The sequence below is a fragment of the Equus przewalskii genome, unplaced genomic scaffold (assembly GCF_037783145.1).
Source record: "Equus przewalskii isolate Varuska unplaced genomic scaffold, EquPr2 ChrUn-3, whole genome shotgun sequence".
NCBI classification, from domain to species: Eukaryota; Metazoa; Chordata; class Mammalia; order Perissodactyla; family Equidae; genus Equus; species Equus przewalskii.
Window position 1 is genome coordinate 570,977 of NW_027228751.1, and position 15,627 is coordinate 586,603.

The 15,627-nt window shown below is 44.9% G+C and overlaps 1 protein-coding gene and 1 non-coding gene across 5 annotated transcripts in view; one reads left to right on the forward strand and one right to left on the reverse strand.

The window, feature by feature from the left end:
- UCK2 (uridine-cytidine kinase 2) overlaps window positions 1-15,627 on the reverse strand; it is a 77,777-nt gene that overhangs the window by 43,965 nt on the left and 18,185 nt on the right. The window contains exon 1 of one of the 4 annotated variants that reach the window (XM_070608166.1): window positions 3,228-3,549. The exons of 2 other annotated variants lie outside the window; for them this stretch is intronic. In XM_070608166.1, coding sequence (XP_070464267.1) covers window positions 3,228-3,257 — 30 coding nt within the window. In that variant the 5' untranslated portion in view covers window positions 3,258-3,549. Of the gene's footprint in view, window positions 1-3,227; window positions 3,550-15,627 lie in introns of those variants that run through there. One more of the 4 variants, XM_070608165.1, reaches the window with a different exon arrangement.
- On the forward strand, window positions 12,980-13,086 carry LOC139081673 (U6 spliceosomal RNA). The gene has a single exon (XR_011536867.1). It is a non-coding gene; the product is annotated as a U6 spliceosomal RNA (small nuclear RNA).

Below are 15,627 nucleotides of genomic sequence, written 5' to 3' on the forward strand. Positions count from 1 at the left end.
TATCTTGTGCGCTCCTCCAAGCATACAGTCATGAAACGGGTTGTAGGAATAAAAAGCAATCCCAGCAGAGGATTTATCCAGCAGATGTCGATCTAGAGAACTTGATCCGTGGTTTTCCCAGCACTTTCAACACCCACTTCGCTAAGAGTCCATGAAGGCCTCACAAGGATGAGTACACATAAACCAGCACCCGTGCCGGCAGTTATTTCTGCTGTCTGGAACACAGCTGGAACGCCTGGCTACTCCTAATCATCTTGCCTCATGAGCAATTCATCTCTTCTCTCAAGAAGAGTCCCCGACCTGGGAAACTCTCCCTCCTGCAGTTGGGCCTCTCCTGGGCTGAGAGATGAGCACCAGGCAGGGAGCCGGCACTGGGACCACCTGTAAACTCACAGAATGAGAAATGAAGAACTGGGCACTGCTGGCTCGGCAGATTCTGCTAACATGCCCAGAAGCTTCTGCTGCACGGCCTGGCATAACCTTCCTGGACTTGGCCACTCTCTCTAGGGACACGTTCCCAGGCCTATCAGACCAGCTGGCTGCTTGCTTATTCATCTGTCAGCAAAACCAAGCTAATGTAAGCAAGGCTGCCAAGCGAACAAACTGGGAACCACTCTTTGCATGACACCCAGGGCAATACTAACAGACCCATGGACAGATGCAGAAGGCACAGGGCATGTAGGAAGCATTGGATAGCCCCACATGCGAATCCTTGGTTCCATCCCTTGTTGGCTGAGCAATCTTGGGCAGGTTACTTAACCTCTCTGAGCCTCCACTCCTTCCCATGAAACAGAGGACCAGGACCTCCCACGTCAGGATATTAGTAAATGGGCATCTTTTTATCCTTATGTGCACCTTGCACAGTGGCTGGAACACTCAGTAAATGCAAGTGGTGCCTCCCACACCCACCTCATGCACACACCTGATATACCCTAACTCGAGACTTTTTGTAACAGCCCAGAAGAACAAACCTTTCTCCAGTCCTCCTACCATGCTCACCTCCCTCAGTTTCTCAGAGTGCTAATTCTAGAGGCCAAGATCCTCAAAACTCCTTCTGGGCCACTCTCTTGATCCCTCCAGGAGACACCGATCTAGGGAAATCTCTCCTGGAGGACACAGCAGGCCTGGTGAGAGCATCTAACCATTTAACACGTGAGGCCAACACTGACAGCCTAAGGCAAAAGCTGGGAGGGGTAAAAAGGAGAAAGTAAGACAACAGGAGGTGGGGGAGCAGAATGACAGTCAGATAACAGCCGAGCAGCAGGTGAAGGACAGGTGGTGTACAGTGGCAATGGGACGTCATTCAAACACCTCGGCTTGGCACAGAGGGTTGTCAAGCTGGCCTTCAACTGCTGCTCCTGCCTCTCACTCCTGCTATGTCCCGGGTGTGAGCACACACTCCTGTTCCCAGCCCTTCGGTTCTGTCTGGAATGCCGCCCTGCGCATGGCCCTGCCCCCCTTTCCAATCTGGCTAACTCCTGCTCGTCCTGCCTACTCCCGCTCAGTCATCACCTCCTGTCATCTGCCTTCTCCACCTTCCCGCCCCTACAATTACATCTCCCTCTGGGTGTTCCCACCATACCCTGCACTCCTTATCATGCCACTTGCACAACTGCACTGTCATTGCCTATATTAGTTATGGCTTCTGCTGCCTCACTCATCTTTCTATGCCAGGTGCTAGGAACACAACGGGCACTCCATGTTTGCTGAATAAATCAATGACACAGGTGGTACTTAGGACCATAGCTCGCCTACCACTTTGATAGAGCCTCATCCGCATAGCAGAAACCAGGATTCAGAGAGTACAGCGTTCAAGTTCTGGCTCTGCCATCTGCTGTGTGTGCCTGGGGAAGACACTTTCATTTCTGAACCTTACATTTATGACATATTAAAAGAAGGAAGGATGAACACCACCGCCTTCTTCACGTGACTGTGGTTGACCTCAGGATCACTGAGAAAGCAGGTGTTGAGGGAACTCGAGTAACTGTTGTGTGCTCTGAGAGTCCACATGCTTTCCTGGGCCCCCAAAACCGTTCCCTCTGCAGAGAATGAGCCACAGCACGTGTACAACTGCCTTCCGGGTCTCATCTGTGTGAACCCGTTGCCAAACGTTAAAAAGAAAGCCCCGGAGCCTAGGAGGGCTGCATTTAACGCCTATCCTTCATTCTCAGGCTCTAAATACTGGTCCCAGTTGACATCTACAGCTGCCAAAGGAGTGACTTTTGATGCTGGAAGTGTTTTCCAATTAATTTATCTATTAAAGGTCTCCAGCTCCCACTAGCCAGGCCAAAGCCGAAGAGTTAGGAAAGTTAACAGTTAAATCAGCACCTGGCTGACTAGACACAGCGAGCCAACAGCACCATGGTCCCAGCTCCTAGTTCACTCACTGAAGTCATTCCAAGTCTCTCTTCCTAAGAGACACCCCTCTGCTCAGCTGCAGGATAAATAGACAAAGGAATGACAACTATGAAATTAAGACTAAGAACTAAGGCTGGAGTGGTTAAAAAGAGGAATATTTTTTGTTTTTAAACCCTCGTGCCTTTAAACCTCATTATAAGTTACTTAGGGGGGAAAAACCTAAAAAGAACAAACAAACAAAACTCACATAGCACCTAAAATGCATACAACAGGCGCTTAACCTCTGCTGAATAAATTAATGTATCAGATGGTACCTAGGTGCCCTAAGTTGTCTCTTGTTTTGATGGACCTCAATCAACTTAGGAGAAATCAGGTTTCAAAAAAGAGCAGAGTCAAGCACAGACTATGGCATTTACTAGCTGGGTGAGTTTGGGAAAGACACATTTCTGAGACGTAGTTTTAGCATCTAGTATAAATGGGGATGGGTATATATTGTATATAACACATAACATATTATCTAGAACACATAATACATAATACCCTCTACAAAAGAAGACACATACCATCTCATGGTTAGTTCTTTATGGTTTAAAATTATTTTCATACCTATTTTCACATTTTATTCTCTCAACACCTAGGAGCCACAGACACCTTCCTCTTTACAGAGACGACTGAAAATCGTGGAGGTTAGTCAGCTTGCACCAGGGCATACCCAGAGGCTGAGCAGATTCAGAGTTTTTCAACTCCTCTACTCTGCGACTCTTCCCAGTGTTCCATGCTGGCCAGAACCGGGAGACAGTATCAACGCTCCCCCACCCAGGCTGCTCTGTGATGCTGCGCAAGCTCTTTCGCCCCACCTCTGCACCCACCTGCTGTCCTGGAACCTCCATTTTCAACATCACAGGCGGCCCCTGCTTCCACACACCGCAGCTCAGACACTGAGACCTTCAGCATCACCCAAAGCAAGGTTCAAACAGTACACATTCTACTGTCCTGCATGCGTCCAGACATCAACGGAAACCCTGGGATGCACAATTCAGCTGACACAGGTTATGTGGGTCCCAGCTAGACAGGACAGAAGCAGCTTGTGATAGAAAATGCAAAAACTGGGAAGTGACCGAATATACACGTAAAAGCAGTTGTACTTCCTACCACGCTGGATTCTGTGCCTGCTGAAATGTGTTAAACTGTGAGCTGTTCTGAAACAAGATGCAAGGAAGTAGGTAGGATCTGTTGCTATATATATAAGCGCCTAATTTGGGGACATCTTTGCTGCAAAATAAATGGAGATTCAGACAGGGACTAGGAATAGGCATTTACAGAAGGAATTCAGAAAGCTTGACTCATTGCAACTAACCTTCATATACTCAGACCTACTACTTCTGGAAAGAAGTCCAGAAGAGAGACTCCTGGACCCTGCGAATTACAACCTATGTCCTGTCAGAGATAAACAACATCCTTTTCATTTACAAGTGTCCATCCCTCCAAGGTAGGACAGTTCAAAACAGGGAGGAAAAAGCACAAGCTGGCAAACACTGCACTACTTACTGTTCAAGGCGAAAAAGAGGCCATCGTCATGTTCCCCAGGGACATACCTTATTATAGATTCTGTCCCTTCTCTTTTCAGTGTCCCTGCATACAAAATACCTAGCAAATTATTAATTACACCTTCAGAAGGGACCTTATTTAACTTTCCAAACCCAGTTAAAATCTTCTCAATTATGTTCTTCTAAAGTAGGGTTCACTAAGTGTAGGAAAGACAGGAGTATAAGAGAAAGAGTGAGGACTGGGGTAGGGAAAGTAAGCTATTTTTTACAGACTAGAAAAGATATGGAGAAGAGCTAAGCGGGGAGGGGAGGCAGCTGCTTCTGAGTGAAGAGCTGAACAAAAACCAGGACAGAAACATAGGAAAGTACAGATTTTTTTTCAAATCTGAAGAGATTCAAAAGATATATTTTCTAAAAACAAGAAGGCTGAGTTAGCAATGTACAGTCTAAGAGAGAGCGTTGGGGCCTGGGGGCAAGATACAGTTCACTGGAAAGGCCACTGGCACCCGGCGACACATTACACTGGTCCGCTGGTAGACTGGTACACACACTGCTGCACTGGCCACCCTGGCAACGGGGCCTTAGACTATCTGTCAGTTCTCGGCATCATTTGAGTGATGAGGTCCTGGAGGGAAACCAGAGAAACCAAGCTTCGTTTCCGTGGGATGGGTGGGAATCACCTGAATGAGGTGAACTGATATCGTAGGCCCAGATGCCATTTGCTCTCCCTCTCTCCCTGCAGCAGGGGTGGTATCAGCGGTGAAGCCCTGTCTTCTGTGTAGGATGCTGCAGGCATTCTCAAGCTTGCCACCATGCTTCACGGTGCCTGGGGGGGGAAGACATTCCTGAACCCGCTATTTTCCTGCTTCTTATCTCTCCCTCAGGAGCTCTCCATGGATGTCCTGCCTCACAGCCAGAACCCCAAAACAAAGGGTGGTAACGAATGTGGCCTTAACTTTCACGCTTCCCAGAAGAGTGTGGAATTCTGACTGCACAGCTCCAGCTGAGAAGGCTAGTGAAAGTTCAGCACCCCAGCATCTAAAACTGCTCAGGGAGAAACTCTGAAAGATGAGATCTTTACATTCAAGTAACTAAATACAACCGCTCCCATAAATGGACATTCCAAAAGCCCTGACTATTTCTCCAGAGCCTTATGCTATGTGAGTCAAGAGCTCCCAAGTAGATAACTCAGTGGTCCCCAGTTGTGAAACACTCAAGAAGGGAGACACAATAAAGGCGTGGAGAAGGAAACGAAAAAGTTCCAGGAAATCACTGGTATCTAAACCTGGTAATAGGAGGGGCCCAAAATAAATACTTTCTATTATTTCCACAGGTAATAAGCACCAAGGGGAGGAGGGAATGGAGAAGAAAAGAAACACTCTAAGAAATACATACAGATTCAGGAATGACATTCGGGGGTGGGGAGGACAGAGAGGTTAAGCAAAAGAACTTCTCTCTGATGACTGAAATATCTTTTTGGATGAAGACTCTTTCTGCCAACACCTGGCAGGGGGCAGGGAGGTGGGGCAGAGAACCCACTGGATTTAGTAGGTAGAAATAATACTTGGCCTGCTTTCAAAAATATAAATATTTGGCATGTTTTGTTTATTTTTCATGAAGAACAAAAATTCTCATAATTATACCTGACAAGTTAAGGGTTGGAAATGCAATAGGAGAATATCTTTCTCTTTTTACTTTGCAAATAGGGGTGGGCATTAAAGTCACTGAGCTGGTCTGCTCTACACTGAGTTGCTCCCTAGCACCTGAATTTTCCTATTTTCCCCATCTCTGATTGGATCCAGGAGAGACATCGTCAGGCGGTTCTGCTCTTTCTTGTGCCTCCTCGTGCCAGCCCGGAAGCCTGACAGTGGTCCACAGTTTTAGTCTGTTCTCCATGATCCACGTGATGCTGCCACACTCTGCTGGAAGATGGAGCTCACAGAGACAGGACTGGGACCCTGATGGTCACGTGACCGTAACCCAAAATGAAAGGGGCAACTGGAAGAAAAGAAACCAGAGCCAGGGTACTGGGAGGGGGACAGCCTTGGGAACAACAGCCTTTCCTTGATATTTGAGAGACATTTGATTCAAAGCAACAGCAACCGCTTTACCAGCTTGACCTTGATTCTCATCCCTCTGTATGAGGACTTTTCACAAAGTCCCAACTAGGCTAGGCTGTACCAGGGATCCAGCCGGGGCTCTGGGCTCACTCCTGAGAACCACACCCAGATCCCAGAAAAAGAACAGGGGCACAAAATGAAAACGTTCAAAAAGAAACTAAGACAAAGGAAAGAGCATGAGAATCTGTGTGCTTGTGGGTGAAGCCAGGAGACAAAAGGATAACCCATAGAGAAAGGCCATCATCACAATGTCACCTTTTACACACTCTCCTGCTCCCCCCTGGGGGCGAGGGGGATGACATGATCTCAGAGATACCCAGGTGCGCAGGGTCAGCTCCAAAGTCTGAGACACAGGTAACAGAGGGAACAGAATCTTGTGTTTGCCTTTGCGAAGACTCAGACTATGTGACCTGGAAGGAACTTTAAGGGCTATCGAATCCAGTTCCCCTCAATTTGTACCTAAGGAAGAGAACTTTCTGGGGCACATAACGATCTCAGGTTCTTTTCCCTATTCCACATCATTTCTGGGTCATCCTGGTCAAAGCCCTCACCTGTCAATAGAGTCAATCTTTCTGAGTAATGCGTGTTATTAATTATGCCTACTTTACACAGATGACCTAGTACAGAGGCTTATGACTTTCAAGGAGTAGCTCCTCAGCAAAACCTGGGAAAGCCTAGGTGAAAAATGTGGAGTTAGGCACCATACCAAGAACAGAAAGGGAAGAAAAATGATATTGGACAAGAAAACCCTCTGCTACTCATTCCAAGAGACATGTTTTCCTGTCTAAAACGAGCTTTTCCAGTTTTTACAGATATTCCAGATTCCCTCACCACAATCACTTTCCAACACTGGTGGCTACCTCCCAACACCAAAAGTTTAGAGCCAAAGATGGGAAAAGGAGCAGAAATTAACCTCGTGTTTCTCCATCTATGCTGGATCTTATCATCTTCTATAGAACTATAACTGGTACCCAAGCATGGGCTTCTTCATCTTACTTCTGCTCCTTCCCACTCCTACCACCCTGCCCTGCCCCCTTGCCCTCTAAATCTCACAGGCCAGAAAGTCCCAGACCGGGGTCACTTCAGGACTACTTCATTAACTGCAGCCCCAGAGAGAAATTCTGCTTTGCTTCTGCGTTTCCCCCATCCCATCCCAAATCCAGAACCCGCAATTTTGCCATGTACTACACAAAGACGATGTCTTGCCTCCAGTTGGCGTTCTCAGAGCAGATGCAGTACACCACCTGACCTCCTCCACCTGGCTCATTGGTAAACACTCAAGATGCACAAAATCACAAGTCCCCCTTGTTCCTTATCCTCTGCCCCTCACCCGACTCTGGGTAAACCGTACAAAGCAAAAGGAAATCAATACTGACATTCCAACTATGAGAATCTGCCCAGTCCTTCTATTGAACGCACTTTTAAGAAATCTCTGCTCTTCCCTGCTATCATTCTTGTTCACTTTTCACAATCATATTAATTGCCTTTTCCCACATTGGGCTCATTTTGTTCCACGTGCAACTAAGCAGTCCCATCTTTGTGCTTTCCTGTGACATACCAAAGGCTTTCTATCCATAGATGACATCAGCCTAAGGATAAGGACACAAAGGGCAGCTAGTATCAAAAGCTGACACAGACCTACAGAGCACCATCCATTTCTACTCCAAACTCTCAGTCTATCTAAAAACCCAATATTTCTTCTAGAAGTTTAGGTCTACCAATTCTTTATAAGATTCCAGAATGGTTGTACAAACCAGTGAGGTAAAACTGAACGTTGGAGGAGAAGAATGAGCAGGTCACAAAATAAAGCTAAACTGACATCAACCACACCACCACTTTTAACTTCACTCATAATTAAAGCCAAAACAACAATACCCCATTCATTTTTTCCAACTCAGATTAGCAGTTAAAATGTTAGATAACACCCAGCACTCTCATACGTTGTCGTGCAACTCAGGTGTCAACAATGTTTCTACGACCATAATAATGTAAACACTAAAGGTCACTCTAACCAAAACTTGATAGAATTATATTAGAAGAAAGAGAAGATGTGTGGGAAAGGGGTGTCAATTAAAAGCTAATCATCTACAGTAGGAAGTCAATAAAGAATGCCTAATATTGGGAGGGGGAAAATCAGGAAATGGCAGTATAAGTGTGATTTTTTTAAGAGATAAATAAGAAGAGAAATAACCAAGAGTTGAAAGTGGCCGTCTCTGGGAAATGGGATGGGGTGAAGGAGGAAGGATTATTGACGCTGGGTCATAGGCCTCGCAGCAGAGGTAGCTGTCCTTATTGTAGTCATCATCTTCCTAAGGGCTAACTTCTTCTGATTTCATTGAGGTCATACTGGTTTATAACATTGTGTAATTTCAGGTGCACATTATTATATACCAATTTTTGTATAGACTACATCGTGCTCGCCACCAATAGTCTAGTTTTTATCCATCACCATAAATATGTGCCCCCTTACCCCATTTGCTCACCCCCCCCCACCCTATTCCCCTCTGGTAACCACTATTCTGTTCTCTTTGTCCATGTGTTTGTTTATCTCCCACATGAGTTAAATTATACAGTGTTTGTCTTTCTCTGTCTGACTTATTTCACTTAACATCATACCCTCAAAGTCCATCCATGTTGTTGCAAATGGGACGATTCTGTCTTTTTTTATGGCTGAGTAGCATTCCATTGTATATATATACCACATCTTCTTTATCCATTTGTCCTTTGATGGGCACTTTGTTTGCTTCCACATCTTGGCTATTGTGAACAACGCTGCAATGGACATAGGGTTGCATAGATCTTTTTGTATTGTTGATTTCATGTTCTTTGGATAAATACCCCATAGTGGGATAGCTGGATCATATGGTATTTCTATGTTTTATTTTTTGAGGAATCTCCATGCTGTTTTCCCTAGTGGCTGCACCAGTTTGCATTCCTACCAGCAGAGTATGACGGTGCCCTTTTCTCCACATCCTCTCCAACACTTACTATTTCTTGTCTTATTAATTACAGCCATTCTGACAGGCATGAGGTAATATCTCATTGCAGTTTTGATTTGCATTTCCCTAATAATTAGTGACATTGAACATCTTTTCATGTGCCTGTTGGCCATCTGTATATTGGCTGCTTACCATGTACCAGGCAACATTTCAATTGCCTTCTCTGTATTATTTCACGTAAGCCTTACAACCTTTGAGAGGTGGGCACTATTTTGGTACCCATTTTACAGATGAGGAAAATGAGGCACAGCAAGTAACTTTGCCCAAGATTGCTGCACCAGGAAGAGGGAGAGCTGCAGCAGTCCTGTCTTTTTATACCACACACTTTTTTAACTTTTACCAAAGTAATAATAAATAGGCTAAATTGTAATCATGTCCATGCACACAAGCAGCAGCATTTGTAAACAAAAATGGCCAGTTAAATATGAGGGTGTGAGCTATTTCTAGTCTGCAAGATATAAGGCTCAGAAGGGGACAAAGCAGGTAAGACACTGCTGTCACACCAAAATGTGATTATTTAATCTGAACAGGTGCCCCGTGCATATAGGCTGAGCCTACACGTCTGCCCAACTAGTCAGAACCTCTGTGCCCTAATGAGGAAGAGTCCAAACTGCCCTCTCTGGAGTTTTACTCACACTCACCTCATTTTCTCAGACGGGGAAAAAATATTTCTAACTTTTTTTTTTTTTTTTGAGGAAGATTAGCCCTGAGCTAACATCTGCTGCCAATCCTCCTCCTTTTTGCTGAGGAAGACTGGCCCTGAGCTAACATCCCTACCCATCTTCCTCTGCTTTATATGTGGGACGCCTGCCACAGTATGGCTTGCCAAGTGGTGCTATGTCTGCACCCAGGATCCAAACTGACGAACCCAGGGCTGCCAAAGCAGAACACGCGAACTTAACCACTGCGCCACTGGGCCAGCCTCTCCATCTTCAAAATGGAGTCAGCTTCCAGGATTCTTGTAGCCTGAGACTGAGACTGTATTAATATCCACACCAAAAAGGGCTCTTTGCTGTCCTCATGCTTGATCTGGGATGGAATGTTCTCCTCAGCAAAATGTCCACACGTAACAAAATTCTACATACAGTTTCAAGAGATTGATGGCCCTTCTGAAGCCCATCCATGGACCCCAGGCTAATCTAAGAACCTTTGCCCTGCAGGAAAACCCTCTGCTCCCACTGGAGGGGAAGAAAAGGAAAGATAAGACCGAACCACCTCCCTAATGTTACTATAAAAAAATTTTTTAAAGAGTCCTTTTTCTCTCATCAGCACAATTATAGGAACTAGAAAAAGACCACACTCAGTAACCAAGATGTTCAAAACTCCAAATAAGGTATATCCTTAGAATTCTACAACATTGACTTTCTTTACAGGCACAGCATCTTCTAGTAAAAATTACCTGAAAACAGATGGCAGCCGCCATTGCAGGAGCACCCTCTCCTCAGGATATTGCTGATGAGGCAAAAATTTGTCCCAAACCTCAAGGAAATGCACATTCAGCTAACGTAAAACCACCTCAGATCCTGTTAACTGTTGCACAGCTAAGATAATGTCACATCTTGAGGGACACGGTCCCCAAGAAGTTGTGGAGAAAAAAAAAATATTTCCCGAGACGGGTAACATGAGCGTAAAAAGGACTGTATCTGTGCCTAAGTATATGATCATAACTGAAAAGAAAAAGCTTTCTAAGGAAAACAACCAAATTGTACTGAGGAAGGCTGCTGAAGGGGGATTTTACTTTTACCTTCCACTGGTATATTTCGTGTTCCTTCCACACACCTGAGGGCCAGCCTCCTGCTGGCTGCTGCTTCCAGGTGCTGCCGGAAGTGGGCTCACCTGTCCTGTCAAGGTCACACTGACACTCAGGAGAGCAGAGTGGGTTTTTGGACTCTGGAGGGAGGCGACTTGGGCTTAAATTCCAGCCCCAGCACTTAGTGCTGATGGCACTGTGGATAGTTACTTAACTTCTCTGTCCTGAAATCTCCTTATCTGGAAATCGGGGATAATTACAGGAACTTCCCTCACTGGGCTCTTAGGACTAAAGGAGCTAATGCATATAAAACACTTAGAACAGCATGTATCCAGTGCTCAGAAAATATTAGCTATTATTAGTAAAAGCATTTTGAAAGGAAATAGATAATAAACACACATACAAATAATTTCAGATCATAGTAAGTGATATGAGGAAAATAAAATAAGGCAGTGGAATAGACAACTGATGGTGCTCCAACAGTACGCCCATGTTCTAGAAGAGCATGTGTTACTTTTGATTAAGAAAACAAATGTGGTAAAAGGTGATAAAAGTCTTTCTTTCTAATAAATTAAAAATCTCTGCCATCCCTTAAAAAAACCTCAGCTGAGATCTGAAAATGAAATGTCTGCCGAAGAGCTCAATAGAAAAGCAAAGGTTTCTGCTATAAATACAGAGTTCGTGTAAAGTTGCCTTTTCCATGCTTATATACAATAACTCCTGACATAAACTACTAGCTTTTAAACTCATGAGGTCGAAGTCCCAAGCTCCAATCATCAGTCAACAGTCCATCTGCCATCCCTACACCCCATGCCCATTTCTCTCACCCCCTACACTCCTACACACTCACACGCCCGTGTCATGTGGCAGGCAGGGCGGAGGGTAAAGTACATCCAACATAAACAAATGCACCTCCTGCAAGTACACTTGTTACCGACACCAGCCTAACATTCAGCTCTGTAGGGAGCAACTACCATGAAAATCAGTCGCATCATCAACCAAGGACTATATAAATGAGATTAACTCTTCAGATCTCAAATTCTGATATTAGAATGAAAAAGAAAAATGACCATATGAACCGCTACGTAACTCAATCCCACACCCATGGCAAAAAAAAAAAAACAAAAAAACCTCCTGGGGCTGGCCCCTGGCCGAGTGGTTAAGTTCATGAGTTCCGCTGCAGGTGGCCCAGTGTTTCATTGGTTCGAATCCTGGGCGTGGACATGGCACTGCTCATCAGACCCTGCTGAGGCAGCGTCGCACAGGTCACAACTAGAAGGACCCACAACGAAGAATATGCAACTATGTACCAGGGGGCTTTGGGGAGAAAAAGGAAAAAAAAAATCTTTAAAAAAAGAGAAAAATACCTCCTTACATTCACTCAATGTTATTTTTGAGCGCCTATGATATTCTAGGTATAGTGGATAGAGATGAAAGACATTGCTCTTAAAACGGTCAGTCTACTGGGAAGACAATTAAGTAAACAGCAGCACAGGGTGCTGGAGCAAGAAAACATAGGATGGGAACCTCACTGCAGACTGTAGTGGACTGACAGAGAACACTCCCTAGGGCTTTGAAGTGACCAGACCAAAGGGGAGGGGACGCTATTTCAAGCGGAAGCAGCAACACATCCAGAGGTGTGAAGGGGAGCTCTCTGAGATCTGAGAACTGGAAGAAGTTGACAGTTAGGATGGGAAAGGACAGCCATGGCGTATGGGAATGACAGGAAGTAAAGCTAGAGAGACTGAGCTGTAAGGCTTAGGTGGGAGGCAGTGCTGACAGCAAGACTGAAGGCAAAGAGCCACTAAAGAATTTTTAGGGGAGTGACAGGCATGATCAGAGCTGCATTTTTTTAAAGATCACTCCAGCAGCAATGTGGAGAATGTTTTGAAGGAGTTCCAGATTGGTGGCTGGGAAGTCAGCCACCGGAGAGTTATCTAGGCAGGAAATGATGGACGGGGGCGGGAGGCTAACTTCAAGAGAAATTCAGAAAGTAGAACTGACAGGACCCTGGAAGCCTGGATGGATGCAGGAGGATGGGGGAGCACTGGCTGGAGAGCAGCAGAGATGACACAAGGTTTGTGTCCTGTGCATTTGTGTGGAGAGAAAATACAGGGAGCACAGCAAGTGTGTGGTTGGGAGGAGGGGAGGTTAGGTATTAGGGATCTAGTTCTGAACAAACTCAGTTCAAGAACATCAAACGGTGTGCTTGTTTCGGCAGCACATATACTAAAATTGGAATGATACAGAGAAGATTAGCACGGCCCCTGTGCAAGGATGACACGCAAATTTGTGAAGTGTTCCGTATTTTTTTTTAAAAAAAAAAAGAACATCAAATGGCAATGCCCAGGAGACAGCTGAATAAGCGGGAAAGGAAGCCAGGAAAGGACCTACGGCAGGAAATAACCTGGGAGTCATCAACAAATGGAGGAAACAGAATATGGAGAGGGAGGGGCCAGCGTGGTGGCACAGTGGTTAAGTTTGCACGTTCTGCTTCGGCGGCCCAGGGTTTACCAGTTTGGATCCTGGGTGCAAAAATGGCACCGCTTGTCAAGCCATGCTGTGGTAGGCGTCCCACATATAAAGTAGAAGAAGATAGGCACGGATGTTAGCTCAGGGCCAGTCTTCCTCAGCAAAAAGAGGAGGATTGGCAGCAGATGTTAGCTCAGGGCTAATCTTCCTCAAAAGAAAAAAAAATATGGAGAGAGAAAAAAAGGTGAACCAAGGAGGGGATTCTGACACATGAATATTCCCAGGCAGAGAAACACCCACAGAGAGGACTGAGAAAGAATAGTGAGAGGTAGAAAGAAAGCCAGCCAAGAGCGAGAAAAATCAAGAAAGTTGCCCAGAGGAAAGGGTCATTGTCAAACTTACAGAAAAGTAAGATAAGGAACCAACAACTTTGAGGGGATTTAGGGATTAGGTGATTATTGGCGATTTCAGCAGGAAAAGCTTTATCATAGCCATTAACACTCTCCAACTCCTCTTGACCTCTGACAGCACTCACTGACTGCAACACTTACTTGGCACTTATCACACCTTCAATAATCAGACAGAAGCCCTCTCTAGGCAAGAGGCTTAGAATACAAAGATAACCTGTATAAGTCAGAGGTATGATAGCTGACCACAATGCAAGAGGATGAATGCCACAGAACGGAAAAGGGAATATATTTAGTTCGGTTTGGCAGACATCTCTTAAACACCTACCACGCGGTCAGGTACTATGTTAGGCACTGGGTTAGGACAGATGGGCCAGACCTAGACATGTAAGCTCCACGAGGTCAAGAGTTTATCTAATGCACTGCTGTATTCCCAGCATCTAAAAGAGTGCTGCCTGGCACTTTGTAAGAAATCAATAAATATTTACTGAATGAACAAATGAATGAAGACACAGACCTTTTCCTTCAGGGACAGACAAGGGTGAAAGCTTCAGGAGACAATTTGTGAGCTAGATTAAAGGAGCAGGAGGATTTTGCTAGGCACATGGCGACTTTATTTTCATATTTATGTATCTCCTACACGAGACTACCTTCCTACAGTCATACAAGTCTTGGTAACCCTACAGCTATAAAATGCTGCCTTGTCTCTACTAGGTCATCAAGAAATCATTGCCAGGAGGGGGTAATGATGGGAGGGGCTTTCTGGGGTGCTGGTCATAATCTATTTCTTGACTTTGGGGGAACTTACACAGGTGTGTTCACTCTATGATAATTCACTGAACCATACATTTATAATTTACACACTTTCCTAGGCATTCTATTTTTTTATTAAGATTATGATAGTTAACAACCTTGTGAAATTACAGTTGTACATTATTGTTAGTCATGTTGTAGGTACACCACTTCACCCTTTGTGCCCTCCCCCCACCCTGCCTTTCCCCTGGTAACCACTGATCAGTTCTCTTTGTCTACATGTTAACTACCACCTATGAGTGGAGTCATACAGAGTTCGTCTTTCTCTGCCTGGCTTATTTCACTCAACATAATAGCCTCAAGGTCCATCCATGTTGTTGTGAATGGGACGACTTTGTCCTTTTTTATGGCTGAGTAGTACTCCATTGTATATATATACCATATCTTCTTTATCCAATCATCAGTTGCTGGGCACTTAGGTTGGTTCCACGTCTTGGCTATTGTGAATAATGCTGCGATGAACATAGGGGTGCATGGGACTTTTGGAATTGCTGATTTCAGGTTCTTAGGATATATACCCAGTAGTGGGATGGCTGGGTCATAAGGTATTTCTACTTTTAACTTTTTGAGAAATCTCCATACTGTTTTCCATAGTGGCTGCACCAGTTTGCATTCCCACCAACAGTGTATGAGGGTTCCTTTTTCTCCACAGCCTCTCCAACATTTGTCACTCTTGGTTTTGGATATTTTTACCATTCTGACAGGTGTAAGGTGATATCTTAGTGTAGTTTTGATTTGCATTTCCCTGATGATTAGTGATGATGAGCATCTTTTCATGTGTCTATTGGCCATCCGTATATCTTCTTTGGAGAAATGCCTGTTCATGTCCTCTGCCCATTTTTTGATCAGGTTGTTTGATTTTTTGTTGTTGAGCTGTGTGAGTTCTTTATATATTATGGAGATTAACCCTTTGTCAGATAAATAACTTGTAAATATTTATTCCCAATTAGTGGGCTGTCTTTTTGTTTCAATCCTGTTTTCCCTTTAGGCATTCTATTTTTAATTAAAAGGGTTTAAAAAAAAAAAATAATGTTGGGGCTGGCCCCGTGGCCGAGTGGTTAAGTTCGCGCGCTCCGCTGCGGGCGGCCCAGTGTTTCCTTGGTTCGAATCCTGGGCGCGGACATGGCACTGCTCATCAGACCACGCTGAGGCGGCGTCCCA